The sequence below is a fragment of the Heterodontus francisci genome, chromosome 23, assembly GCF_036365525.1.
Source record: "Heterodontus francisci isolate sHetFra1 chromosome 23, sHetFra1.hap1, whole genome shotgun sequence".
Taxonomy (NCBI): Eukaryota; Metazoa; Chordata; class Chondrichthyes; order Heterodontiformes; family Heterodontidae; genus Heterodontus; species Heterodontus francisci.
In genome coordinates, this window is record NC_090393.1 from 57,552,752 (window position 1) to 57,580,254 (window position 27,503).

A 27,503-nucleotide genomic window follows, 5' to 3' on the forward strand; every position below is an offset into this window, starting at 1 on the left:
TTCCTTCCTATACATTTTATCAATTTACCATCTCCCCCACATCAGTTAACAACTAATTAGTAAAGACTGTCAGAAGGAGGAGGCTGGTGTCTCTCAAATTTGTTGCTGTATCATAAAGTCTTTTTAAGAAAGTCAGCAATGAAATGTGTTTTACTCCATCAGCCCTACATTAATTGAACATGGAACTTAGATTGGACTGGACAGATTTCTGTCACTTCTGCCATTTTTATGACTGTTAGATGCTATTGTCGTCATGTACTGAAGTAAACGCACTCATTTATTTTGCTTGACCTCAAAGAAACAACTTGCTTTTTTTAACCAGTGAAGACCAGTTGGATGAATGGGATGGCTGCTAATTTTTAAAAAGATCTGTTCATTTTCCAGTACACAGGTCAGGGGAATTCTGTAAGTCTCACTTAATTATTTATCATTGGAGACTGTGAGCAGTTTCTTGTTCCTGTGCTATGGCTGTTGGATCACATTGGTAACAGGGACGATAGGGAAATTGGTAGAAGAGTACCTGGCCTTAAGGCAGTCCATCCAATTTGCAGAGAGGAGCTGGACAAACAATGGACTCAAACAGTCACAGTTGCCTTTGCATTGTCAGTAGTTTAGCCTGTACAAATTAATCTAGCACTGACTATTTACCTCTTCAGGTTTGGGAGAAAACATAGTGGATATCCTAAGTGTCCTCCAGCAAGCAATGTAGTTATTGAGAGGAGGGGGTAGTTGTTAGAAATGGGCTGTGCCAACTAAGGCTTCAATTTGCAAGAGTCACAATTTGCTTATCGGCACTGCAGTCAAGCTCTTTAGAGAAGGCCTGATCTAAACCACAAGCTACAACTGATCATGTCACCCATGTTCATTGTCACACTAGTTGACCACAAAGCTGCAGTTAGGAAATATCCCACAGATTATTCTCCCTTTGCTGCCTGAAGACTAATGCTTGTGTCTGTGTGTATGCGTGCAAAAATAAACTGAAGTGATCCTAAACCAGGGATCATTCACAAACCACACAGGAAGCTGAGCACACATAAGATGTCTGAGTCAAGGTTTTATTGAATGATTACTTTTTTGAAGGCCTGTGGACGTTGTCACTCTCTGGATCTTTATATTCAGGTCCCTTGCACCACTGTTAATGCTTGTTACTGGCAACCCTTTCATCATGACACCACAAACACCTCAATTCACTTTTCACACAAACCAAGTGCAGCAATACTAAAACACTATCATGTCCAATTCCAACAGCCTGCCATAATGGTGACTGCACTTTGAAACAAAATTAAAATTAAAACTTTTCAGATAAAGGTGGTGCTGCAAAAAGCTCATTCAATTCTTCAATGTCATGTCAGAATGGTGTCGTCGACCTGTTCTGTCGAGTCCGCCTGTCCGGCAAGTTTTTTCAAAGATCGTCGATAGCTTTCAGCCAACAGATCCAGACTAGCAGTATCAAGAATTTTAGAAACATTCTAGATTGAGAAAAAAAAAGTTAATTTTTTTCCTAGTTAAAGTACGTGAATCAATGAAGATCTATCATCTCGGAGAAGCATTTCAGAAATTGATCAATAATTCATTTCAAACACCAAAGTGACATCAAAATGATAAAGGGATAGGCAGGCAGATATACCCATCTCATCATCAAAAGATGGCCTTTCTTTCCATGGTTTCATCATTTTTTTGAGCGTAGCTATTTTTATTGCTTCCACATTTCCAGTGGTCATGGAATCCCTATTCCTGCTGAATTTGCACACCTTCAAAAGCTCTTTTGAAATGAAGCAGCCGTGACTGAAGGGGAGAATGAGGAACTTAACACAAAAATAGGAAGCCCCGAGCTGTGCCAAGAGAAAGAGAAGTAAAGGCCAAATAAGAAGACAGCTTTATTTTCCATATAAGGCTAAATTATATCCAGGAAAACCATAGTAATTGTAGGTAAATAAATGTTCCCCCTCATTCCATAAATCTCTGTATACATGAATTTTGGTAAAATCATGGAGAAAATTAATACTGAGCCCTGGGTATTAATGAAGGCCAGCTTGGAGTATAGCAGAGCAAAGTGCTCTCAGATTGAGAGTTAGATACTAAGAAAAAACCGTACTTCATGCTGTCACCTTGCAGATATGGAGAGAAATCACAACATGGGCACAGGATAAACAGAATGACCTAATTTGTCTTGGCAATTCTTGAAGGAATGCAATTAAATACCCTGATTAAGCAACCAGCCTAGCTAGATTGTTTGGTAACGTGTGATGGAATCCATGGTTGCAAAGCTTTTTTTTTAAGATCCTAACTGAAACCAAAAGGGCGGCACAGTGGCGCAGTGGTTAGCACTGCAGCCTCACAGCTCCAGCGACCCGGGTTCAATTCTGGGTACTGCCTGTCTGGAGTTTGCAAGTTCTCCCTGTGTCTGCGTGGGTTTTCGCCGGGTGCTCCGGTTTCTTCCCACAGCCAAAGACTTGCAGGTTGATAGGTAAATTGGCCATTATAAATTGCCCCTAGTATAGGTAGGTGGTAGGGGAATATAGGGACAGGTGGGGATGTGGTAGGAATATAGGATTAGTATAAATGGGTGGTTGATGGTCGGCACAGACTCGGTGGGCCGAAGGGCCTGTTTCAGTGCCGTATCTCTAAATAAAAAATAAAATAAAACTGAAACAAAAATGGAAAGCAAAACTGAAACAGAAACCAAAACTGAAACAGAAGCTGGAAAAACAACTTCAGGTTTCTGGGAAAACTGACACTGGTTAGAACCAGATAAAAGGAGACCTGGTCCTCCTGAGATCAGGCAGATGAGGTAGGAGTGCCAGCAAACAGAAGAAAGTGCAGACTAAATCCAGGATCTGTTTCTGTTACTTATGGCCGACTAACCAGACCTGGCCATACAGTGCACAGGTTGTCACTGAAGGACTTGGATAAAGGGAAGACTGGTCAATCCATGCCATCAAGACTGTCGCAAGCAAAGCTGAGGAGATTCTGGGGAAGTGTGCCTTATGGTGAAGGCTGCACCTATAGAATTCGGATTGAGAGGGAACTGCCATTGGAAGAGAATAGTGGCTAAATCCTTGAAGAGAGTTGAAAATCTACTTGAGTAACTTCAGAGTTGTGAAGAACTTTGTGACTGTAATCGTTACCATATATGCTATGTGGACCGCCCAGTGAAATCAGGAGACCCATCTCTGTTGTATCTGATAGTTAAGGTAATTTGTAACGTATATATTGACTGATCGGTCTATTGCTTCATGCTTAATTTATGTTCGTTTTGATTGCAGTGTTAAAGTAAAATTTAAAAAAGTGAAATCTTGTCTGGTTTGGTTTCCTAAATTGGGGTCAATCAATGGATTTGATTCTTTTCGTTTGTTGGTGGTCTCCATAGGGATCATAACAAATGGGCTTTCCTAAACATTTTAGGCCAAATGAAGCCAATGGCCTACACACTGGCAAATGTCCTTGGCTCTATCTGCGTAGAATGTTAAAATTTGGTGAAAATCTACAAAAGGAAGATGTGCAAGGATAGCTAAAATTTCAGCACTCTGTTTCAGGAAAGCACCTATGTTTGTCTACAATAAGATTCAAATTTCAGGCTGCAACGGTACAGAAATGGTTTCATTTTTCTGATGCCTACCATGAACCTGGATACCAGCTAAATTAACTACTCATGGATCGAGCTGAGTTACAATAACTTCCACCTGTATATTGAAAGAACTGGGTGGTAGATCTTGCTCCAGTAAATATCATAGATATTTATGTATTCATTACCCTGGAACAAATCGTTTCCATTTAGTGTTGTGAGATTTGAATGCAAAAGCTTCCCTTAGGTATTCAGGATGCATTAGTCTGGCCTTGACAAGTGATGCACCTTCCCTCCAATGCAAGCTCTGGTGCACAGTACAGCATATCTAGCCCTTCATCTCAGAAAATTGGTTTAATCTGCATAGTATCTAAATGAATGATTAATACTGAAATCCAACAAGTTAGAGAACCTGTTAGTCAGTCTCCAGCTCAAAGTTACCAGAATTGGTACTGTTGTGGCTTTATTCAGGTCTGTGAATGGCCCCGAGTATGAAAGGAAATAATGAAATCTGAAGTAATTTTTCTACTTGGCATACTGAGCAACAGTTCAATGCCACAGGTCAATAATTTGACCCTTGCAACAAGTACTGCCAATTTTTTTTGTTGAAGCTTTGCCACAAGAACCAAGTTTCGAGGGTACTGTAGAATAGTGGTTATGTTACTGGATGAGTAATTCAGAGGCGTGGACCAATGATTCAAAGACATGAGTTCAAATCCCACTATGGCAGGTAGGGAATTTAAGTTCAATTAATTAACTACATCAGGAATAAAGAGCTAATCTCAGTAATAGTGATTGTTGTAAAAATCCACTGATATTCTTTAGGGAAGGAAATCTGCTGTCCTTACTCAGTCTGGCCTATGTGTGACTCCAGATCCACAATAATGTGGTTGACTCTTAACAGCCCTCTGAAATGGCCTGGCAAGCCATACAGTAGTATTCAAGAAGGCACTCACCACCACTCATCACCAAGGGTAATAAATGTTGGCCTTGCCAGCAACACCCACATCACATGAATGAATAAAAATAAATTCTTGGTAACCTCATTTGAGTTTCTGACTGCTTTTCAGAGCTACATAGTCCTGAAGTGTTTGGTTTAAGTTGGAAAGCAATATGGCCTGAGTCCACATGGAATATGATTTTACATGAGTTGCTATTTAGGCAAGCCACAAGGAAGGCTCTGACCTGGTATGAAGGCTCTGCTTCTTTCAGGTCAATGTCTTTCTGTTTGGAATGTTAGTTACTGAAAAGGATTCAGAACAAGGTTGCAAATCTTGAAACTGGGCATCACTGTTGGTCAAAGTCATGGACCAGTCAATCTGATGAAAAGGAGGCAAGCTTCAACGGACCAACTTTTAACGAAAAATCAGATACCTGATCCAGCAACAGTACATCACTTTTAAAAAGCATTTCTTAAAGAACAAGTTAGATTCACTAGTGTATAGAAGATCAAATAAGCAATGACTCCTTTCTAACATATTGTTTACACAAATGGTAAAATCATTTGGTAAATTGGGAAGGAAGAACTCAAGAATATTACAATCACCAGGGAAGTGGTACTGAGCAAATTGTGGGCTGACAAGTCCCCGGGTCCTGATGGTCTTCATCCTAGGGTCTTAAAAGAAGTGGCTAGTGAGATAGTTGATGCATTGGTTTTAATTTTACAAAATTCCCTAGATTCGGGGAAGGTTCCATTAGGCTGGAAAATAACAAATGTAACTCCTTTGTTCAAAAAGGGAGGGAGACAGAAAGCAGGAAACTACAGGCCAGTTAGCTTAACATCTGTCATAGGGAAAATGTTAGAAGCTGTTATTAAAGATGTTACAGCAGGGCACTGAGAAAATTAAGGTAATCTGGCAGAGTCACCATGGTTTTGTGAAAGGGAAATCATGTTTAACCAATTTACTGGAGTTCTTTGAAGTAACACATGCTGTGGATAAAGGGGAATCGGTGGATATAATGTACTTAGATTTCCAGAAGGCATTTGATAAGGTGCCACATCAAAGGTTACTGTGGAAAATAGCAGCTCATGATGTAGGTTGCAACATACAGGCATGGATAGAAGACTGGATAGCTAACAGGAAACAGACAGTAGGCACAAATGGGTAATTTTCTGGTTGGCAAGATGTAACGAGTGGTGTGCCACAGGGATCAGTACTGGGGCCTCAACATTTTACAATTTATAGAAATGACTTGGATGAAGGGACCGAAGGCATGGTTGCTAAATTTGCTGATGACAGAAAGATAGGTAGGAAACTATGTTGTGAAGAGGACATAAGGAGGTTACAAAGGGATATAGATAGGTTAAGTGAGTGGGCAAATATCTGGCAAATGGAGTATAATGTGGGAAAGTGGGAAAATGTGAAATTGTCCATTTTGGCAGGAAGAATAAAATGCATATTATCTAAATGGTGAGAGATTGCAGAGCTCTGAGATGCAGAGGGATCTGGGTGTGCTAGTGCATGAATCGCAGAAGTTTAGCATGCAGGTACAGCATGTAATTAGGAAAGCTAATAGAATGTTATTGTTTATTGCGAGAGGTATTGAATACAAAAGTAGGGAGGTTATGCTTCAGTTATACAGGGCATTGGTGAGGCCACATCTGGAGTACTGTGTACAGTATTGGTCTCCTTATTTAAGGAAGGATGTAAATGCACTGGTAATAGTTCAGAGATGGTTTACTAGACTAATACCTGGAATTGGTGGGTTGTCTTATGAGGAAAGGTTGGACAGGCTAGACTTGTATCTGCTAGAGTTTAGGAGTGTAAGAGGCAACTTGATTGAAACATGTAAGATCCTGAGGGGTCTTGACAGGGTCGTTGTGGAAAGAAGGTTTCCTCTTGTGGGAGAATTTACAACTAGGGGTCACTGTTTAAAAATAAGGGGTCACTCATTTAAGACAGAGATGAGGAGAAATTTGTTTTCTCAGAGTTGAGAGTCTTTGGAATTCTCTTCCACAAAAGGCAGTGGAAACAGAGTCTTTGAATATTTTTAAGGTAGAGGTAGATAGATTCTTGATAAGCAAGGGGGTGAAAGGTTATTTGGGGTAGGTGGGAATGTAGAATTGAGGTTACAATCAAATCAGCCATGATCTTGTTGAATGGCGGAGCAGGCTCGAGGAGCCAAGTGGCTTACTCCTGCTCCTAATTCGTATCCTGCATACCTGATACAACTCTTCTCCTTCCCTCAACCTGAGTAGGTTGACGATGGCCTGTTCGCTGTACGCTCGCACACTGGTGTTTTTGTCTTTTGTATTGTCGAGCAAGGCTTTCAGAATAGGTTTGATTGTCTGAGGGTCAAGTGGATTCAAAGTGTCTTTATTCACCAACCAGATCATTTTCTCTGCTACCAGCTTCACGTCACTTGATGAATTCTGCAAATTCTGTATGGTGAGAGTTAGAGAATTAAGTACTCAATCAACAGACCAATAACTAGACACAAGGCTATTTCAAACTAGTTATATTTATACTGCCTCTGGTGTGCCCCTAAGGATCTATCCTTGGCCCCCTCTATTTCTCATCAACATGCTGCCCCTCAGCGACAGCATTCAAAGACACAGCGTCAGTTTCCAAACGTATGCTGACAATATCCAGTTCTACCTCACCACCCATCTCATAACTTCTTCACTGTCTTTAAATTGTCACACTGCTTGTCTGATATCCAGTAACACTTGAGCAGAAATTTTCTGCAACTAAATACAGGGGTGAGAGTGGCCAGAGGTCTGAAAATTAGTAGCCAAAGAAAAAACAGTCTGAAAATTTCTTGACAAGGAATCACGTAATTATAGCACTGTTAATGATCTGTAATGAATGTAAATGCTGCCAGGCCACTTCAAATGTGAAGTTTTACCTCTGTTTACCTTCAATTACTGTCAAGACGGTGGACCAATGCAGATGTATAAAATCACCATTCCAACATTTCAGCATTTAATACAGTTAGTCTGTGCAATTTTATTTATTTATTTAGAGATACAGCACTGAAACAGGCCCTTCGGCCCACTGAGTCTGTGCCGACCAACAACCCATTTTAATACTAATCCTACATTAATCCCAAATTCCTACCACATCCCCACCATTCTCCTACCACCTACCTACACTAGGGGCAATTTACAATGGCCAATTTACCTATCAACCTGCAAGTCTTTGGCTGTGGGAGGAAACCGGAGCTCTCGGCGGAAACCCACGTGGTCACAGGGAGAACTTGCAAACTCCGCACAGGCAGTACCCAGAACTGAACCCAGGTCGCTGGAGCTGTGAGGCTGCGGTGCTAACCACTGCGCCACTGTGCCGCCCCCTGTTACAATTCACAAAGTGAGCATTAAGTAGGACTTGCTGTTTCTGACCTTCGGGACAGCTGTGAAGCTGACAGTTGTGATTTTTTTTTTTTTAAAAGCTGGTTTTGTTGGATAGGAAGAAGTCAATGGCGGATTTCCGAAACCCCAATGTTGGAGATCCACCATTTGGTGGAAATTTCTCCTCCCTGTAAATACTGGGAAGACCAAAGCCATTGTCTTTGGTCCCCACCACACAGAAACATAGAAAATAGGAGCAAGAGTAGGCCATTCAGCCCTGCGAGCCTGCTCCGTCATTCATTATGATCATGGCTGATCATCCAACTGAGTAACCTGTTCCCACTTTTGCCCCATACCCTTTGATCCCTTTAGATTCAACAGCTATATCTAACTCCTCTTGAAAACATACAATGTTTTGGCCTCAACTGCTTTCTGTGGCCGCGAATTCCACAGGCCCACCACTCTCTGGGGGAAGAAATTTCTCCTCATCTGTCCTGAAAGGTTTACCCCGTATCCTTAGATTATGACCCCTGGTTCTGGACTCTCCCACCATCGGGAACATCCTTCCTGCATTTACCCTGTCAAGTCCTGTTAGAATTTTATAGGTTTCACTCTTCTGAACTCCAGCGAATATAATCCTAACCGACTTCATCTCTCTTCATACGTCAGTCCCGCCATCCCAGGAATCAGTCTGGTAAACTTTCGCTGCACTCCCTCTATAGCAAGAACATCCTTCCTCAGATAAGGAGACCAAAACTGCACATAATATTCCAGGTGTGGCCTCACCAAGGCCCTGTATAATTGCAGCAAGACATCCCTGCTCCTGCACTCAAACCCTCTCGCTATGAAGGCCAACATACCATTTGCCTTTTTTAACCACCTGTTGGACCTGCATGCTTACCTTCAGCGACTGGTGTACAAGAACACCCAGGTCTCGCTGCATATTCCCCTTTCTCAGTTTATAGCCGTTCAGATAATAATCTGCCTTCTTGTTTTTGCTACCAAAGTGGATAACGCCACATTTATCCACATTATACTGCATCTGCCATGCATTAACCCACTCACTCAACTTGTCCAAATCACCCTGAAGCCTCTCTGCATCCTCCTCACAACTCACCCTCCCACCCAGTTTTGTGTCATCTGCAAATTTGGAGATATTACATTTAGTTCCCTCATCTAAATCATGAATATATACTGTGAATAGCTGGGATCCTAGCACCAATCCCTGTGGTACCCCACTAGTCACTGCCTGCCATTCGGAAAAAGATCCATTTGTCCCTAGTTTCCTGTCTGCCAACCAATTTTCTATCCATCGCAATACACTACCCCGATTCCAACCACATTCACTGGCTCCCCCTCATCAACTCTACTAGTTACATCCTCGAAGAATTCTAGTAGATTTGTCAAGCGTGATTTCCCTTTCGTAAATCCATGCTGACTCTGCCCGATTCTACCACTGTTCTCCAAGTGCTTTGCTATGAAATCTTTGATAATGGACTCCAGAATTTTCCCCACTACTGACATCAGGCTGACTGGTTTATAATTCCCTGCTTTCTCTCTACCTCCCTTTTTAAATAGTGGGGTTACATTAGCTACCCTCCAATCTGTAGGAACTGTTCCAGAGTCTATAGAATCTTGGAAGATGACCACCAATGCATCCACTATTTCGAGGGCCACTTCCTTAAGTACTCTGGGATGCATACCATCGGGCCCTGGGGATTTATCGGCCTTCAATCCCATCAATTTCCCCAACACCATTTCTCGACTAATAGTGATTTCCTTCAGTTCCTCTCTTTCACTAAGCCCTGTGTTCCCCAACATTTCTGGTATGATATTTGTGTTCTCCTTTGTGAAGACAGAACCAAAGTATGTATTTAGTTGGTCAGCCACTTCTTTGTTCCCCATAATAAATTCTCCTGTTTTTGACTGTAAGGGACCTACATATGTCTTCACCAATCTTTTCTCTTCGCATACCTATAGAAACTTATTACCGTCAGTTTTTACGTTCCCCGCAAGCTTGCTCTTGTACTCTATTTTCCCCTTCTTAATCAATCCCTTGGTCCTCCTTTGCTGAATTCTAAACTGCTCCCAATCCTCAGGTCTGTTGTTTTTTCTGGCAAATTTATATGCCTCTTCCTTGGATCTAATGCTATCTCTAATTTCCCTTGTAAGCCATGGTTTGGCTACCTTTCCCGTTTTACTTTTGCGCCAGACAGGGATAAACAATTATCGCAGTTCATCCATGCGCTCTTTAAATGTTTGTCATTGCTTATCCACCGTCATCCCTTTAAGTAACATTTCCCAATCTGTCATAGCCAACGCGCGCCTCATAGCTTTGTAGTTTCCTTTACTAAGATTCAGGACCCTAGTCTCAGAATCAACGACGTCACTCTCCACCTTGATGAAGAATTCTATCATATTATGGTCGCTCATCCCTAAGGGGTCTCGCACCACTAGATTGTCAATTATTCCTCTCATTACACAATACCCAGTCTAAGATGGCCTGTTCTCCAGTTGGTTCATCAACGTATTGATCCAGAAAACCAGCCCGCATACACTCCAAGAATTCCTCCTCTGCGGTATTGTGACTAATTTGATTTGCCCAAGTTATATGCAGATTAAAGTCATCCATAATTACTGATGTTCCTTTATTGCATTTGTCTCTAATTTCCTGTTTAATGCCATTCCCAACATCACCACTACAGTTTGGGGATTGACGTACAACCCCATCTAACGTTTTTTGCCCCTTAGTGTTTCTCAGCTCTACCCATACAGATTCCACATCGTCGGAGCTAATATCTTTCCTCACTATTGCGTTAATTTCCTCTTTAACCAGCAATGCAACTCCACCGCCTTTTGTTTTTTGTCTGTCCTTCCTAAATACTGAATACCCCTGGATGTTCATTTCCCATCTCTGGTCACCTTGCAGCCATGTCTCCGTAATCCCATTTACATCTATTTGCGCGATTAATTCATCCACTTTATTGCGAATGCTCCACACGTTAAGGCACAAAGCCTCAAGGCTTGTCTTTTTAACATTACCTGTCCCCTTCCCTCTATTTTTCACTGTGGCCCTGTTTGATTCTGGCCCTTGATTTCTCTGCCTATCACTTTTCTTATTCCCCTTACTGTCTTTTGTTCTTGTCTTTGATCCCCCCTCCTCTGACTCCATGCAAAGGTTCCCACCCCCCTGTCATTTTAGTTTAAACCCTCCCCAACCACTCTAGCAAATACTCCCGCTAGGAGTCCCAGTCCTGCCCAGGTATAACCCATTCAGTTTGTACTGGTCCCACCTCCCCCAGAACCGGTCCCAATGTCCCGGGAATCTAAAACCCTCCCCCTCACACCATCTCTTCAGCCATGTATTCATCCGATATATCCTACTATTTCTACTCTGACTAGCACGTGGCACTGGTAGTAATCCTGAGATCATTACCTTTGAGGTCCTACTTTTCAACTTACTTCCTAGCTCCCTATAATTCTGCTTTTAGGACCTCATCCTTTTTTTTTTAAACCTATGTCGTTTTACCAATGTGTACCACGACCACTGGCTGTTCACCCTCCCCCTTCAGAATGTCTTGTAACTGCTCAGACATCCTTGACCATAGCACCCGGGAGGCAACATACCATCCTGGAGTCTCTTTTGCGGGCACAGAAATGCCTATCTGTTACCCTTACAATTGAATCCCCTATAACCATTGTATTCCCACACTTTTTACTCCTCCCCCTGTGCAGCAGAGCCAACTGTGGTGCAACAAATTGTGCTGTTGCTGCTTTCCCCTGAGAGGCCATTCCCCCCAACAGTATCCAAAGCAGTTTATCTGTTTTGCAGGGGAATAGCCACAGGAGATTCCTGCACTGCCTGCCTAGTGGTCACCAATTCCCTTCCTGCCTGTGGAGTCTGAGCCTGCAGTGTGACCATCTCTATACGTGCTATCCACGATACTCTCCGCCTTGTGGATGCTCCACAGTGTCCCCAGCTGCCGCTCCAGCTCTGAAACCTGGGCTTCCAGGAGCTGCAGCTGGACACACATGCTGCACACATGCCGGTTCTGGACACTGGAAATGTTCCCAGCTTCCGACATGGAGCACAAACTCTCATTCCTTAGCAACGGTCTGAGCCTGAACCAGACTGTTTCCAACCTTGGTGTTATATTTGATCCCAAGCTGAGCTTCCGACCATGTATCTATGCCATCAGCAAGACCGACTATTTTCATTTCCATAATATCATCCAACTTCGCGCCGCCTCAGGGTCATCTGCTTCTGGAACCCTCACCCATAACTTTGTTACCTCTGGACCAGAGTATTCCAACGCACTCCTGGTCATCCTCTCAAGTTCTACCTTCTGTAAAATTGAGGTCTGCTGCCCATGTCCTAACTCGCATCAAGTCCCATTCAGCCATCACCCTTGTGCCCACTGACCTACACTGGTTCCCAGTTTAGCCACACCTTGCTTTGAAAATTCTCATCCTTGTTTTCAAGTCCCTCCATGGCCTCATCCCTCCCTATCTCCAATTTCCTCCACCTCATGACCCTTAGATATCTGCGCTCCTCCAATTCTGATCTCGATCATTCCTGATTTTTAATTGATTCACCATTGGTGGCTGTGCCTTCAGCTGCAAGGCCCTCAGCTTTGAATTCCCTCCCTAAATCTATCCATCTCTCTAAATTGCTTTCCTCCTTTAGGGTCTTAAAACCTACCTTTTTGGTCATCTGTTCTACTATCTCATGTTGGATTGGTGTCAAATTTTGTGAGATAATGCTTCTATGAAGTGGCTAGGGATGTTTTACTACGTTAAAGACGCTATATAAAAGCAAGTTATTGTTGTTGTAGAAAAGACAGTTAAGTATGATGCGAGCCTGAACAGATTTTCTCTCAGCCGTCTGCCCCCTTCTCCACCCATTGAAACTTGACGCACAAACCACCCACTGCCTCAAATTACTGCGGTCTCACTTATCACTCATTAAACCCATCTCCCGGCAGTGAAACCCATTAGCTGGTACCAGTTCTCACCTCCTGGAATGTACTTTCTTTTTCTCTTCACTCCAAGTTCATTCCCATCTACCAGCACTTGCCCTGTTCCTCAACATCAGCAGCCCCTTAGAACTATCTCAATACATTTTTCCTTTTAGATTCTGTGTTTCTGATTTATTAAAGTGGGACCTGTTAAGCCACAAGATCAGAAGGTGTGACCTATGTTTATTGCTGAGGCATTAAGAACCTCTATAGTCTACACGTATAATATATACTACCACAAAAGATCTTTGCACATCAACATGTTTAAAATCAGAAACACCTATTTAAAATCTGGTTCTGATTCTTCATTAATCTGTTGTCTGTTTTTATATATTTAAATATACAAAAGATTTTGTTTTGGGGGGGGGGGGGGGCGGCTGGGGGAGGAGTGGGGTGAAGCCACGAGATGCAAGTTCTTCTCTATAGTGGAAATTTGAAGCACATCAACACACATAGGTTTCATCATGCAGCTCGACATGTCAATGCTAAATTGTATTTGAATACTCTGCTGTCTTACACATGCCCACTCCAGTTCTTGTGAAATTGCTCTTGCTCAGCCTAATCATCACTAGCAACCCTGCTAGGGAACATTCTCCCTGACTGGGTTGTTAGGTCTTACCTTCACCAGCAGTATGATGAGTTTTGGAGACACCGTCCCACCCTCGGCCTGTACTTGGTGTTTCATCAGGAAACCCATGGCTCGGATTCCACTTGTAGCGATGGGAATCTGCAATATAAAATGAAAGGACATTTAATTTTCGAGTTGGTGCACTGGATGAATATTAAATCTCTCAAATTAAAGATCCCATCGAAACCAGAACAGTAACTTCTTCCAGGATTACTACTGCCTGCCCACCAACAGCACTTTTATACCTGAGCACTTATCACAGTGAATTGCAATGTATAAAAAGAAAACAAAAAAGATATGCATTTTGAGTTCCTTACCACATTCCCCAGAGCTCCACGTAATGTATTACTTTACATAAGCAATTCATTAACCTGTCTTGGAAAGTAAGAAACACCTCACACTCATGGAAGTCATTGATCTTATTTCTTGGTTATGAACAGCCAGAAAACAAACAGATTCAGGCAGGGAGGTTTTTTTTGGAACAGGAGAGGCTGTGAATTCTGACAGAACCTGAGAAAGAGAAAGCTGTGAATGAAGAGCAGCTGGTCCATCGAGCATTCCCTTCTACCATCTATCTCATCTCCAGCAACTGTGAAAACCTTTACCGAGAAAGGAGGTAGAAAATTCAAAAAGATAGTTAGAAAGCTCCAAAGTCAAGAAAGACAATCCACTGATGTGGGGTTATATTGCATGTTCTTTATTTTATATTATGGAATTACATGGGTATGATCATACCAGCTGTTTGGTACCTTACTGTAAAATAAAGCAGTTTAACAATTCATTTTGAGCCTCGTCTCACCAAGTGTTTGCTTGGCCCACACAAGAGAAGAACCACAAATATCCAGCCTAGATCACAAAGCAAATCTATTGGACAACTATACGTAGGCCAGTGCGCGTCAAATCCCGCAAAATTAAGATGCTCAGGCTGCTTCCAAGATTGACTGATACCACTTACTCCAAGTAGCTATGGCAGGCCTGGATTTGTAACAGATTTCTAACACTATTGGCCAAAAAGTAGTCCCGCCTTCACATTGAGGATACCGTCCATCGTGTTGTGTGGCACTATCACCGTGCTAAATGGGATACATTTCGAACAGATCTAGCAAAGCAAAACTGGGCATCCATGAGGCGCCGTGGGCCATCAGCATCAGCAGAATTGTACTCAACCACAATCTGTAACCTCATGGCCCGGCATATCCCCCACTCTACCATTACCATCAAGCCAGAAGACCAACCCTGGTTCAATGAAGAGTGCAGGAGGGGATGCCAGGAGCAGTACCAGGCATACCTCAAAATGAGGCGTCAACCTGGTGAAGCTACAACACAGGACTATCTGCATGCCAAACTGCGTAAGCAGCATGCGATAGACAGAACTAAGCGATCCCATAACCAACGGATCAGATCTAAGCTCTGCAGTCCTGCCACATCCAGCCGTGAAAGGTGGTGGACAATTAAACAACTAACTGGAGGAGGTGGCTCCACAAATATCCCATCCTCAATGATGGGGGAGCCCAGCACATCAGTGCGAAAGATAAGGCTGAAGCATTTGCAATAATCTTCAGCCAGAAGTGCCGAGTTGATGATCCATCTCGGCCTCCTCTTGAAGTCCCCGGCATCACTGTCGCTGGGTCAAAATCCTGGAATTCCCTTCCTAACAGCACTATGGGTATACCTACCCCAAATGGACGACAGCAGTTCAAGAAGGCAGCTTACCACCACCTTCTCAAGGGCAATTAGGGATAGGCAATAAATGCTGGCCTGGCCAGCGTCGCCCACATCCCATGAATGAATAAAAAAAAATATCTTCCAAATGAGGAGTTGCCAGGACAAATCCTTCAGCTGCGTCAGGAACACACTTCACAAATGGAAGAGTCATTGGGAGGCAGTAGCATCAGTTGCCAGAGAGGATTTGTGGTTCTCAAATGCAAATTACAAAACCAGCATAGATAAGTTAACCAGATATTGTTAAATTTAAGGAATGGAGTACATTCAAAATTTTGATACTTCTCCTGCAAGATAAATTCTGGAATATAAAGAACAAAATTCACCGATGGGAGTAAAAGTGGATGGGACAGGGTAACTACACTCCGCTGGCAAAAAAAACTTTGTTCGATCTAAAATTCAACTGTCATTGTGGGAGAGACTTCAGTGTTACAGTATTGAGCTGTATTGGAGCCTACAGTAACTTTCTTTTAATAAAGCTCTCTCAAGACAGGCAGGTACTCAAAGGTTGTATTGTAACTCATTCAAGACTCACTTTAGATTTTTAAACTATTTATATTCTGTATGGCATAAATTCAAGGTTAGGAGAGTTATAATGGCAGGCCAGCTATAACTGGATGTGAGTGTTTCTGGATGATTTATACTTGCATAAGTATCTCCCGCTGTAGTCACTCAAGCTTGTGGAAGTCACATACAGGAGATCGAGGGTTTCTGGAGGACACGCTCCAAGAGGTGGTCACTTCACAGGTAGACAGAATGGTAGCAGACAGATTAAAAATGAGTCATCATTGCATTGGGGTGAGAAGTGGAATATGAAGGAAGTGCAGACCCGAAGGCACTTTCTTAGCAAATATTTCCAATGCTGAATACTTGTTCTATGGGCAAGAATTTGTGGAGGGCAGCCAAAAGCAATACCAGTCCACCATGGAGAAACGATTGCCAAAGTGCAGAAAGAGTGATAAAAGAAGATTCTATAGGGAGAAGATACCTTCTCCTCCTGTCATGGTAATCTACTTTTGCTTCCATAAATCCATTAGATACTGATTTGAACATTTATGGTGCACAATTGGTTTAGCGATTCACTGCCACATCTGGCTGTACCACATCAAGCACTTGATTTTAAGATTCTCATCTCTTATCAAATCCTTCCAATATCTCGTACCTCCCTATTTCCGTAACCTCCTACTGATCTACAATCTACCAAGAATTCTGCATTCTTCCAAATCTGGCCTCTTCTGCATTATACCCTTTCTTCATCTCACCATTGATAGCTGTGCCTTCAGTCTAAGCTCTGGAATTCCCCGCCTAAATCTGTCCACCTCTCTTTCCCCCTTTAAGACACTGCTTAAAATTTACCTCTTTGACCAAGCTTATAGTCACCTGTCCTAAAAATTTCCTTCTTTGGCTCACTGCCATTTTCTGTCTATTCATGCTCCTGTGAAGCACCTTGGGATGTTTTACTATAATAAAGGTGCAACTTTTTGCTGTTGGTCTGCAACTGTAAACTTGAGTTCAGAACAATGTGATGCTTCTCAGTATAAGTGACAAAACAGCAGAAACACTTGAGAGAGAAATGGTCGGACATCGTGGTTCATGTCAGAATCAATGAGATAGGAAAGAATAGGATTCAGGCCTTTCAAAGGAGTTTATAGGTTCAAGGTCCACTATGGGTGTTAACACACAATCTAGGCTGACACTTCAGTGCAGGGCTAAGGGAATGCTGCATGGTCAGAGATGCCATCTTTCAGATACCTATTCAGGAGGATATAAAACATCCCATGAGGCTATCTGAAGAGCAGGGAGTTCTCCTAGTGCCTTTTCCATCATTCCTCCTTTAACCAATAACATTAACAGAGTTAACTCTTCATTTATCACATTTGCTGTTTGCGGAACCTTGCTGCATGTAACTGGCTGCTGCATAAGCCTGTATAACAATACTGAATGCATTTCAAAACTAATTCGTAGCGGTGAAATCTTTTCGGGCATCCCAAGGATGTGAAAGGTGCTATATAAAGAGCTCTCTTTCTTCTTTCCAGGAGTCAGGCCATAGATTAACAGGACTTCAAAAGGTAGTAACCTCTGTATCTACCATTGCCACAGGCTATCCAGTATAGGAACAGCCACCGAGGTAGTCTACACCTGAACAGAGCTTGGAAAAATATCAAGGGAAGGTCAACTCTTGCCTCAGGTCATCTGCTGCTGAAACCCTCATTTCATGCCTTTGTTACCTCCAGACAGGACTATGGTAAACGCCGATTTCCCAGTTCTACCCCCTGTAAACTTGAGGTCAGCCAAAACCCTGCTGCTTGTGTCCTAACTTGCACGAAATCCTGTTCACCTATCACCCCTGTGCTCGCTGACCTACACTGGCCCCCAGTCAAGCAGCTTCTCAATTACAAAATTCTCATTCTGGTTTTCAAATCCCTCCATGGCCTTGCTCCTCCCTATCTCTGTAATCTCCTCCAGCCCTCACAACCCTCCGAAATATCTGTGCTCCTCTAATTTTGGCCTCTCGAGCATCCCCGATTTTAGTTGCTCCATTATTTGTGGCCGTGTCCTCAGCTGCCTCAGCCCTAAGCACTGGAATTCCCTCCCTAAACCCCTCTGCTTCTCGACCTCGCTTTCCCTCTTCAAGGCATTCCTTAAAACCTATCTCTTTGACCAAGCTTTTGGACATCTGCCCTAATATCTCCTTTTGTGGCTTGGTGTCATATTTTGTTTTAGAATGGCCCTGTGAAGCGCCTTGGGATGTTTTATTACATTAAAGGCGCTATATAAATGTAAGTTGTTGATGTTAACTAAAGCTGTGTGGATCTAATATGGTAGGGGAAAAGAAAAGTGAAATCAGCAGCACAGCTGCTTAGAAGGGAAAGCAAACGTTAAGTGCGTAGGACATAGGGTGGAAGAAAATTTAGAAGACTTAAACCAGGACAAGATAGTTTAAAACAAAAATCAGATGGGAAGGCAGGAAGAAAAACTACCAAGAAAGGAATCTAAATTTAAATGCATATTAATGCCCAAAATACAAAATTGGGGAACCAGAATCATTGCAGGAAATAAAAAATCATGACATAATGGCAATAACTGAAATGTGACTGCAGCTGGGTCAGGATTAGGAAGTAAATAGTTTGGGTATTAAAGAGTCAGGCAGGTTAGGAATGGAATAAGGGGAGGAAGGTGTGGCTGGATTAATTAGAGACCCTATCATTGCACTAAAGTAATGTAAATAAGATTGAGCTAAAGAACAGCAAGGGATTGGTTATCTAGGGGTATGGTACGGGCTGAAAACAGTGGATAGGAAGTGGAAAATGAATGTTATGGAGGAGCATGCATTAACAATAGTGTTATAATTAGAGAATTTAATAATCCAAAACTATACTGGTATAGGGAAGGCGCAGTGAAAATGCAGAGGTTTATTTTTGCAATGTTCTTAGAACTGCATCCTCAGTTGATGTGTGGCTATTCCGACATGGAAGCAGCCTTGTTCTGGGGTAATGAAGTAGACTTTCTGAAATATTTGAGTATTTAGGGGACAGTGATGACATTATAATTATGTCCAACCCAAGAAGAGAGAAAGAAGCAAAATCAACTGGAAAAATATTTTAAGATTAAAAAGAAACCTTGTCCAGGTGAAACTGGAAGGACACTTCGTCAAATGGACCAACAATGGGAAGTATTTAAACAAGAATTGGAAAGGTACAAATTGAAGTGCATCAAAAAAACAAGTATATCAAAGCCTGGACTGAAACAGACAAATAGGGAAACTGGATCAAATTTGAAACAAATTTTTTAGTGCTGACAGATCATGCATAACATGGGAAACTACATAAAGAGAGATTTAAAATGCTAACAAAATCAGCCAAGAAAATAAGAGAGGACAATTAAAAAAAGACCATCTGTAGGCAGATTATTAAAGGACAGTTAAGGTAAGCATAGGACCCCTAAGGATTGAAGGCAAGCTTATAGGAGCATCATGCACACCAGATGCGCATTGATACAAATTATGGATTAACTCTGAAGAGGTATGAAAAACTGACTTGGCCGGATTTTAAAGGCTCTCCGACGCCAGGAGGGCCTGTATCGATCTCAGTGGCGGCGAGGCATCGTGGCAGCCCCTCTGTCACTCGGCGACAGAACCTGCATTAAAATATGCAAATAGATACTTACCTTTCATTAACATGCCAACCGCAGCGATTCTGAGAGCAGATTCCGATCTTCATTCCAGCGGCTGGTAATGCCGCGCTTTCGAATCCCGTTTGGGGAAATGAGGAGTGACTTCTGTTTGGTGGGGGTGGTGGTGGGGAAGGAGGAGGTTAGGCCTCCTGGAGCCTGCCGCTCAATTTTACGCCGCCCCCACGCCACCATCTGACCCACTGAGGCGGCATAAAATTCCGGACAATGTTAAAATTCTGTGCAATAGAAAATTGTCAGCAGAACTGGAGAGTGGTGAACGTGACATCCTTTATTTTTAAAAAAACAGGAGACATGGATAAATTGGAAGATGCAGACCAGTTAGTCATAATTCAGTTGCTGGTAAACCGATATGGGATAAAATTACCAAGCACTTGGAGAAACAGATGCTAACCAGGGTCAGCCGGCATGGATACCTAAAAAATAGATCATGATTGAACAACCTTATAGAATTTTTTGATAGATGGATACAAAAAAAAAAGTAGATGTGGTTTATATGGATTTTCAAAACGTTTGTGATAAGTTAACCCATAAAGACACTTACGGAAAAGATAATAGCACAGGGAATTATGCAGGATAATAGTGATAGTTGGAAGTAAGAAATCAAAAGAATAAAGAACTAGAAAGAATCAGTGGTATTCTGCAGGGATCTCTGGTGAGCCACTATTATTTACTACATGTGCAGGTGCAAGTAATCTGGATTTGAATACTGATGAAATCAATAAGGGGATATAGCAAATTGTATGAGGACTGTGAAAGAATGCAGGATGGTCAGATACAGTAAAACGTACAGAAATTTAAATAAAGCATTTTAGAAGAAAAAGGGCAAGTATAACAAATAACAAGATTTTAAATGAGGAGCAGATGGTCCTGAATGTCCAGGTACACAAGTCATTAAAAGTGGCATTGCAAGAAAAGGCAAACAGAATTCTTGATTGCGTATCTAGAGGAATAGAAGAAAAAACAAAAAGGGAACATTGAATTGTAATAATTGCAGTTCGAATAATATGTACAGATTTCAGCGCCCAACCAAAAAGGAAATAAAAGCAATGGAAAAGATGCACAAGCTTCACCAGAGATGGTGGATGGCGAATTCAGGTTTTCTTCCCAACAGAGCAGAGAAGATGCTCTCATGCCCACATATCTCCTGGGATTGCTGCAGTGTTCCAGTGATCAATGCAAGCTCAAGGAACAGCATCTCATTTACCAATTAGGCACGCTACAGCCTGCCAGACTGAACATTGAGTTCAATAACTTCAGAGCATGACGGCTTCCGCCCCCTCCCCCACCCCCGACTTTTTATTTCTAGTTTTTTTTCTTTATTTGTTTATTTTATTTCGTTTCATCATTCTTTTTTTTTTACCCACTGCTTTTTTTTTCATGTTTGTGCTTTGGGCCAGGCTGTTCTATTTTTCTGTCAATTAACACCCTCTCTACACTAACGCTTTGTCTTTCAGCACACCATTAACATACCGTTTGCTCCACGACCTTCTGGTCAGTTATTCTCTGTGACCTTGCCCTATCAACACCTTCTCTTTAGTTATCTCTTGCCCCACCCCCGCTTTATTTGCTTAAAACCTATTACATTTCTAGCCTTTGCCAGTTCTAATGAAGGATCACTGACCTGAAACATTAACTCTGTTTCTCTCTCCACAGATACTGCCAGACCTACAGTATTTCTTGTTTTTATTTCAGATTTCCAGTATCTACAGTATTTTCCTTTTATTTTAGAGCAGAGAAGATTGCAGGATAACCGACTGAGGTGCATGAAGGTTTAACAAACTAGAGAAAAATGACCACTGCTGCTTACCCGATCTGCTGTAGCACTGGCAACAATTACGTCCAGTACGTTAGTGTTGTACTCGGGTGAACAAAGCTTGCTGGGAGCCGCTTTCATTGCAACTGAGAGAGCCACACTCCGTCCATGTCTCACCATCCAGTCAATACCCGACACATCAGCTGAAAAAAAGAACTTGTAATGTTAATAATTCGACCCACAGAGCAGTTACCTGTACTTGGGAAAAACTTTTTTTTTTAAAATCGACAATCAGAAAAGTAGCTATTATCTGTGATACAAGCTCTTTATAACTAAACATAAAAATATTCTCCCTACAATGACCACTGTCTCGTTGGTGGAAAACAATAACTGTAATTAATGATAGTGCTCAAGTCCTCAGTGATTGCCTGAGGACAAACTCAGCAGTATTATCCACAAGGATACTGAGGTACAGGACCTGAGTCCACCTGTTGCATTTTTTCTTCAAGCATGAAGTCAGTTTTTAAAAAAATATATACTTTTGGAATCTCCAGGAGCACTGGCTTCCTTCTACTGTCAAAATGTTCAGCTGTGACATATAAATTGATCCCAACATTAAATGCAGAATCTGGAAAATTATTCTCCAAATTTAGCTTATGATAGAGTGTGTGTGAAATTGAGAATTTTACTGAGGACACACACAATAAACTAATTTCAAATGTCCTGTAAGTGAGTGATGACAACAACAATAGTAGAGTTCTGCTTTGACAAAGCAGTAGAGGAGGCAATTTGAAAGAGTTGTCTGAGTACCTTTAAAAGCTCTGCCATTGGACTCCAACACAGGATTCGAGCACATCCTACATGTAAAAAAGACTTGAACCACAGAAAAATTACAGCACAGAAGGAGGCCATTCAGCCCATCGTGTCTGCACGGCCAAAAAAACTAGCCACCCAATCTAATCCCACCTTCCAGCCTTGCAGGTTACAGCACTTCAGGTGCATGTCAGGGTACCTTTTAAAAGGGTTGAGGGTTTCTGGCTCCACCACCATTCCTGGCAGTGAATTCCAGACCCCCACCACCCTCTGGGTGAAAAAGCTTTTCCTCATATCCCCTCTAATCCTTCTACCAATCACCTTAAATCTGTGCCCCCTGGTAACTGACCTCTCCGCTAGGGGAAAACAGGTTCTTCTTGTCTGCTCTATCTAGGCCCCTCATAATTTTGTACACCTCAATTAAGTCACCCCTCAGCCTCCTCTGTTCTAAGGAAAACAACCCTAGCCTATCCAATCTTTCCTCATAGCTGCAACTTTCAAGCCCTGGCAACATTCTTGTAAATCTCCTCTGTACTCTCTCCAGAGCAATTATGTCCTTCCTGTAATGTGGTGACAGAACTGTACGCAATTCTCCAGGTGTGGCCTAACCAGCGTTTTATACAGTTCCAGCATTACATCCCTGCTTTTGTATTCTATACCTCGGCCAATAAAGGAAAGCATTCCATATGCCTTCACCACTCTATCTACCTGCCCTGCCACCTAGCTTATCTTGTTTATCTCAGAATGCCACAAAGCAATTTACAGCCAATTAAGTACTTTTGAAACAAAGTCACTGTTGTAATGTAGGAAACGGGGCAGCCAATTTGTAAACAGTAAGCTCCCACAAACAGAAATGTGATAATGACTAGATAATCTTTGGGGCGGCACAGTGGCGCAGTGGTTAGCACCGCAGCCTCACAGCTCCAGCGACCTGGGTTCAATTCTGGGTACTGCCTGTGTGGAGTTTGCAAGTTCTCCCTGTGTCTGTGTGGGTTTCCTCCGGGTGCTCAGTTTCCTCCCACATGCCAAAGACTTGCAGGTTGATAGGTTAATTGGCCATTATAAATTGCCACTAGTATAGGTAGGTGGTAGGGAAACATAGGGACAGGTGGGGATGTGGTAGGAATATGGGATTAGTATAGGATTAGTATAAATGGGTGGTTGATGGTCGGCACAGACTCAGTGGGCCGAAGGGCCTGTTTCAGTGCTGTATCTCTAAAACTAAATGTCGGTTGTGGTATAAATGTTGGCTTGGACATCAGAGTGAACTCTCTGCTCTTTTTCAAGTAGTGCCATGGAATCGTTTACTCACGGAGAGGGGGCAAATGGTATCAGTTTAATCTGTCTTCCAAAAGATGGCAGATCTGAGAGTACAACACTCCCTCAGTACTCAGTCAGCCTAGATTTTCTGCTCAAGTCTCCGGAATGAGACTTGAACATACAACCATCTGACTCAGAAGCAGGACGACTATCCACTTGAGCATTGGTGTACCTTTGAAATATGTCAGAGCCCGCTCTTATTTCACGGACTGCCTTTGATGCAGGAACCAAGGTCTGTGCAGACCAAACCTGAACAGGTCAATTCAATTTCTGCATTCAGAATTTATAATTGTCACCTGCATTTGTGGAAACAAGTTTCTTTTTTTAAAAAGAGGAGGGATCACCCAGTTTTATCTGCAGAAACATCAAAAGAAACTCAAATGCTCACAGCCACTGAGGCCTTGCTATTTGAGTTTACTTGTGGTGGCACCCCACTGGGTTTGGAACCATTTGTATTCCAAAGTAAAGGGAATTTGGGCAGATTCAACCCAGTTCCGAATGGGTGCAAATCCACAACACAAAATGACACATACTTCAGCAATATTGGGCCAGGCCTAATCTCCGAGACTCTAAGTGGGAAGTGGAAAAATTCAAGACTGAGCCAAGCTGGCAAAAGTACAGAGTTACATCGAGTCTACAGCACAGAAACAAGCCATTCGGCCCAACTGGTCTGTGCTGGTGTTTAGGCTCCACACGAGCCTCTTCCCATAAGAATATAAGAAATAAGAGCAGGAGTAGACCACATGGACCTTCGCGCATGCTCTGCCATTCAACATGATCATGGTTGATCTTGGGATTCAGCTCCACTTTCCCACCTCTCCCTGTACCCCTTGATTCCCTGAGATACCGAAAATCGGTCTATCTCAGGCTTAAATATATTCAGTGCTGGCAAATCCACAACCCTCTGAGGTAGAGAATTCCCAAGATTCACAACCCTTTCAGTGAAGAAATTTCTCCTCATCTCTACTAAATGATCAGCCCCTTATCCTGAAACTGTGCCCCCTTGTTCTAGATTCCCCAGCCAGGTGAAACAACGTTTCAGTATCTACTCTGTCAACCCTCTTCAGAATCTTGTATATTTTAATGAGATCACCTCTCATTCTTCAAAACTCCAGAGAATATAGACCCAATTTACTCAACCTCTCATCACAGGACAACCCTCTCATCCCAGGGACCAATCTAGTGAACCTTTGCTGTATTGCCTCCACTGCAAATGTATCCTTCTTTAACTATAGAGACCAAAACTGCACACACTATTCCAGATGTAGTCTCACCAAAACCTGGTACAATTGTAGCAAGACTTCTTTATTCTTGTACTCCAATACCCTTGCAATAAAGGCCAACATGCCATTTGCCTTCCTAGCTACACCTGCTCATTAACCTTTTGCGTTCCAAAAAATATTCTGCTTTTCTATTCTTACGACCAAAGTGAACAACCTCACATTTCCCTACATTATACTCCACCTGCCACCGTGTTGCCCACTCACTTAACCTGTCTATATCTCTTTGCAGCCTCTTTGTGTCCTCCTCATAGCTTGCATTCCCACCTAGCTTTGTATTGTCAGCAACCTTAGATACATTAATCTCTTCCTCAAAGTCATTAATATAGTGTTACGACCATGTGAGAAGGCGTCTAGGGGATCCCTCTCAGTCTTTCTCTGGTTTAACCGTAACTGGGTTTAATTAAAACATTTTTTAGCTCCCCCCTCAGTGAATCCCTGTTCACTGCCTTCCAATTGTAAAGCAAAGGAATCAGACAGGTTTTCTTGGATTTAAATAAGAAAGTTGGAAGTCTAATCCGATTAATGACCAGGAATATGCAACGTGACCACGCTGGCGTGCATATACGATAAACACATAATATGGAGACCAGAACCAAGTACAGTACTCCAAGCATAGTCTAAACCAATATTCTAATTGCCAGCACTGTTGTCATGTTACTTATTACTTACCCAATAGGTGATTTTTTAGAATTATACTGAGTTCATCATCTGGCAAATATGCACACAGCTCTCCTAAACAACCAGCTGAGGCCATGCGTGTGGCATCCTGAGAAGAAGAGACAGCCATTAGTGTACTGCACAAGGAACATTATAAAATATAGGATAGTAACAATCAGTTGCTTGTTACTCAGTCTGCATCAATAGAACATGTGATGTGTCACATTTCTTGTCCTACGAAACGCAATTTGCTTTCCAAGTCACATAACTTTGTACAACAGTCTCAGGGGCCATGAAAACGTCACTCATGCAATTGTAGTTACCTGCCCTATTTGCTGCGCATTAATGAGTGAACCTACAGTTTCCATACACATTCCAGCTCTGCCATACCTCATCGTGCCCCAACATTCCTAACAACAGAGTGGTGATGTTTTTCCGGATAGTTCCATCAACCTTGGCACCAGCCCCCTGAATGACAAAACGCAGTGCCTGAAGCAGAGTCTCTCTGAAAGCAGACAACAAAATCAGTAATGATGCAGAGCAAGTAAACTTTAAAAAAAGACACTTTGCTAACATTTTTATTCAGAAATCCTGAAGATATATAAAGCCTGAATAAAGAGAATGCAACTGTTCCAATGTTCTTCACTAGGAGATAGTAAACAAAATGTTCTTGAGCAAAGGCTCAAATATGACAGATCATTAATGTAGGTATGGTTTTCCTCATTCTTTGTACACAATTTCATCTCTCCATACAAACAAATAGACTGTCATCTAACCAAACATACATTTAAGAATTTAGCACCATACAGCCGTATAGCTCCATGACTCAGGTGGTCTCTCAGTCTCATTGTATCAATATACAGCTTCTCCCCCTACACCAGTCTAATTTACTCCTTTCCTCATGGTAGACTGGTGCTCCTGTACAGTTCCATATGCTTGAGTTAACCTCGTGTAGTACCAGACCCATAATAAAGAGTGTCCTAAGTGTTCCCCACCCTCACTCAGATGCATGGCAATTCCTTGTGCAGCTAGAAATGTCTGAGGAGGAGTCTAATTACTACAAGGAGTAATGCAAATAAGTTTCCTGCAGAGACCATCTCTCCCTCTAAATAGTGGCACATACCTCACACTAGAATCATCTGCGCTTCGCACTAGATTCAGGAGTTCAGTAAACAGCGGGTCCACCTTGGTGTGGATAACTATCAGATTCCCGAGAGCCTCTGCTGCTTTCAGGCGGACAGAACGATTTGTGTCAGACAGGGCTTTTGTGAAGGTAGTTTGCAGTTGCGGAAGGAAGGGCTTCAGGGCAATCCCCACCTACTCATCACAAAACATAAAAGAAATGCTGCAATTAAATGAAAGCTGGAGATATGCTTCAGCTAGCAAAGTGCATTTGAGTATGACACATACCCCTCAAAGAAACTTTACAATGTTTCAATATTAGCTAAGAATTGAAAGAGCCCATCCTGAATTATCAATACAAGGTACTGTGGCTAAACTTGCCCCAAAGGGACATACAGTGTGTGCCAAATATTACTGAATGTATATTATGTGCTTCTGAGGTAATCAGAAGGCACAGTGGTTTTCTATATATGTAAAATGCTTCCATAGTAGATGTAGAAAAAATGTTCATAGAGAACTAAATGCACCAGAAAATCCTGAGGTTACCTTTGTTTTACGTTTTTCACCCAGAGGGTGGTGGGGATCTACAGCTCACTGCCTGGAAGGGTGGTAGAGGCAGAAATCCTCATTGCATTTAAAAAAAATACTTGGATATACACTTGAAGTACCGTAACCTGCAGGGCTACGGACTAAAAGCTGCAAAATGAAACTAAACTGGATTGCTGTTTCGGCTGGCAGGCATACGATGTCCCTCCAACTGTGCTGTAAATTTTCTATCTTTCATATGAACAGTTCTCATCTTCATCCTCACTGAAATCATCACCTGTATCAGCTTCTAATGTTGGATAAGAGGGTACTAACAATGAGTGGGTGCAAGAAGAAATATTCAGCAATTGAAATCAGAAGCAGAAAGGGAAGTCACAGTGGTTACACAAAGCATATGTTGTACGTCACAGAATTGGAGTCATTCAGTAAGACGTCTGTAGGCCTTGGATTTGATGAAATTGCTAACGCCTTTTGATCCAAGGGGTAATGCCAGTTAGTTGTCCTCATATCCCTCTGTTCCAAGAGCAGATGTAGGGCTACCTCTGCTGTGATTTTGACTAGCTTCTAAAAGGAGGCGAGCTAAGCATTGGA

General features: G+C 42.3%; 1 protein-coding gene across 1 annotated transcript in view; it reads right to left on the reverse strand.

Moving 5' to 3' along the window:
- Positions 1–1,039: 1,039 nt before the first annotated feature.
- Positions 1,040–27,503, reverse strand: part of gcn1 (GCN1 activator of EIF2AK4) — a 160,775-nt gene continuing 134,311 nt past the window's right edge. The window contains exons 52-58 of the mRNA XM_068055358.1: positions 26,368–26,561; positions 25,635–25,749; positions 25,257–25,353; positions 21,226–21,374; positions 13,494–13,601; positions 6,729–6,947; positions 1,040–1,469 (exon numbers count right to left, since the gene is read on the reverse strand). Coding sequence (XP_067911459.1) covers positions 1,344–1,469; positions 6,729–6,947; positions 13,494–13,601; positions 21,226–21,374; positions 25,257–25,353; positions 25,635–25,749; positions 26,368–26,561 — 1,008 coding nt within the window. The 3' untranslated portion in view covers positions 1,040–1,343. The remainder of the gene's footprint in view (positions 1,470–6,728; positions 6,948–13,493; positions 13,602–21,225; positions 21,375–25,256; positions 25,354–25,634; positions 25,750–26,367; positions 26,562–27,503) is intronic.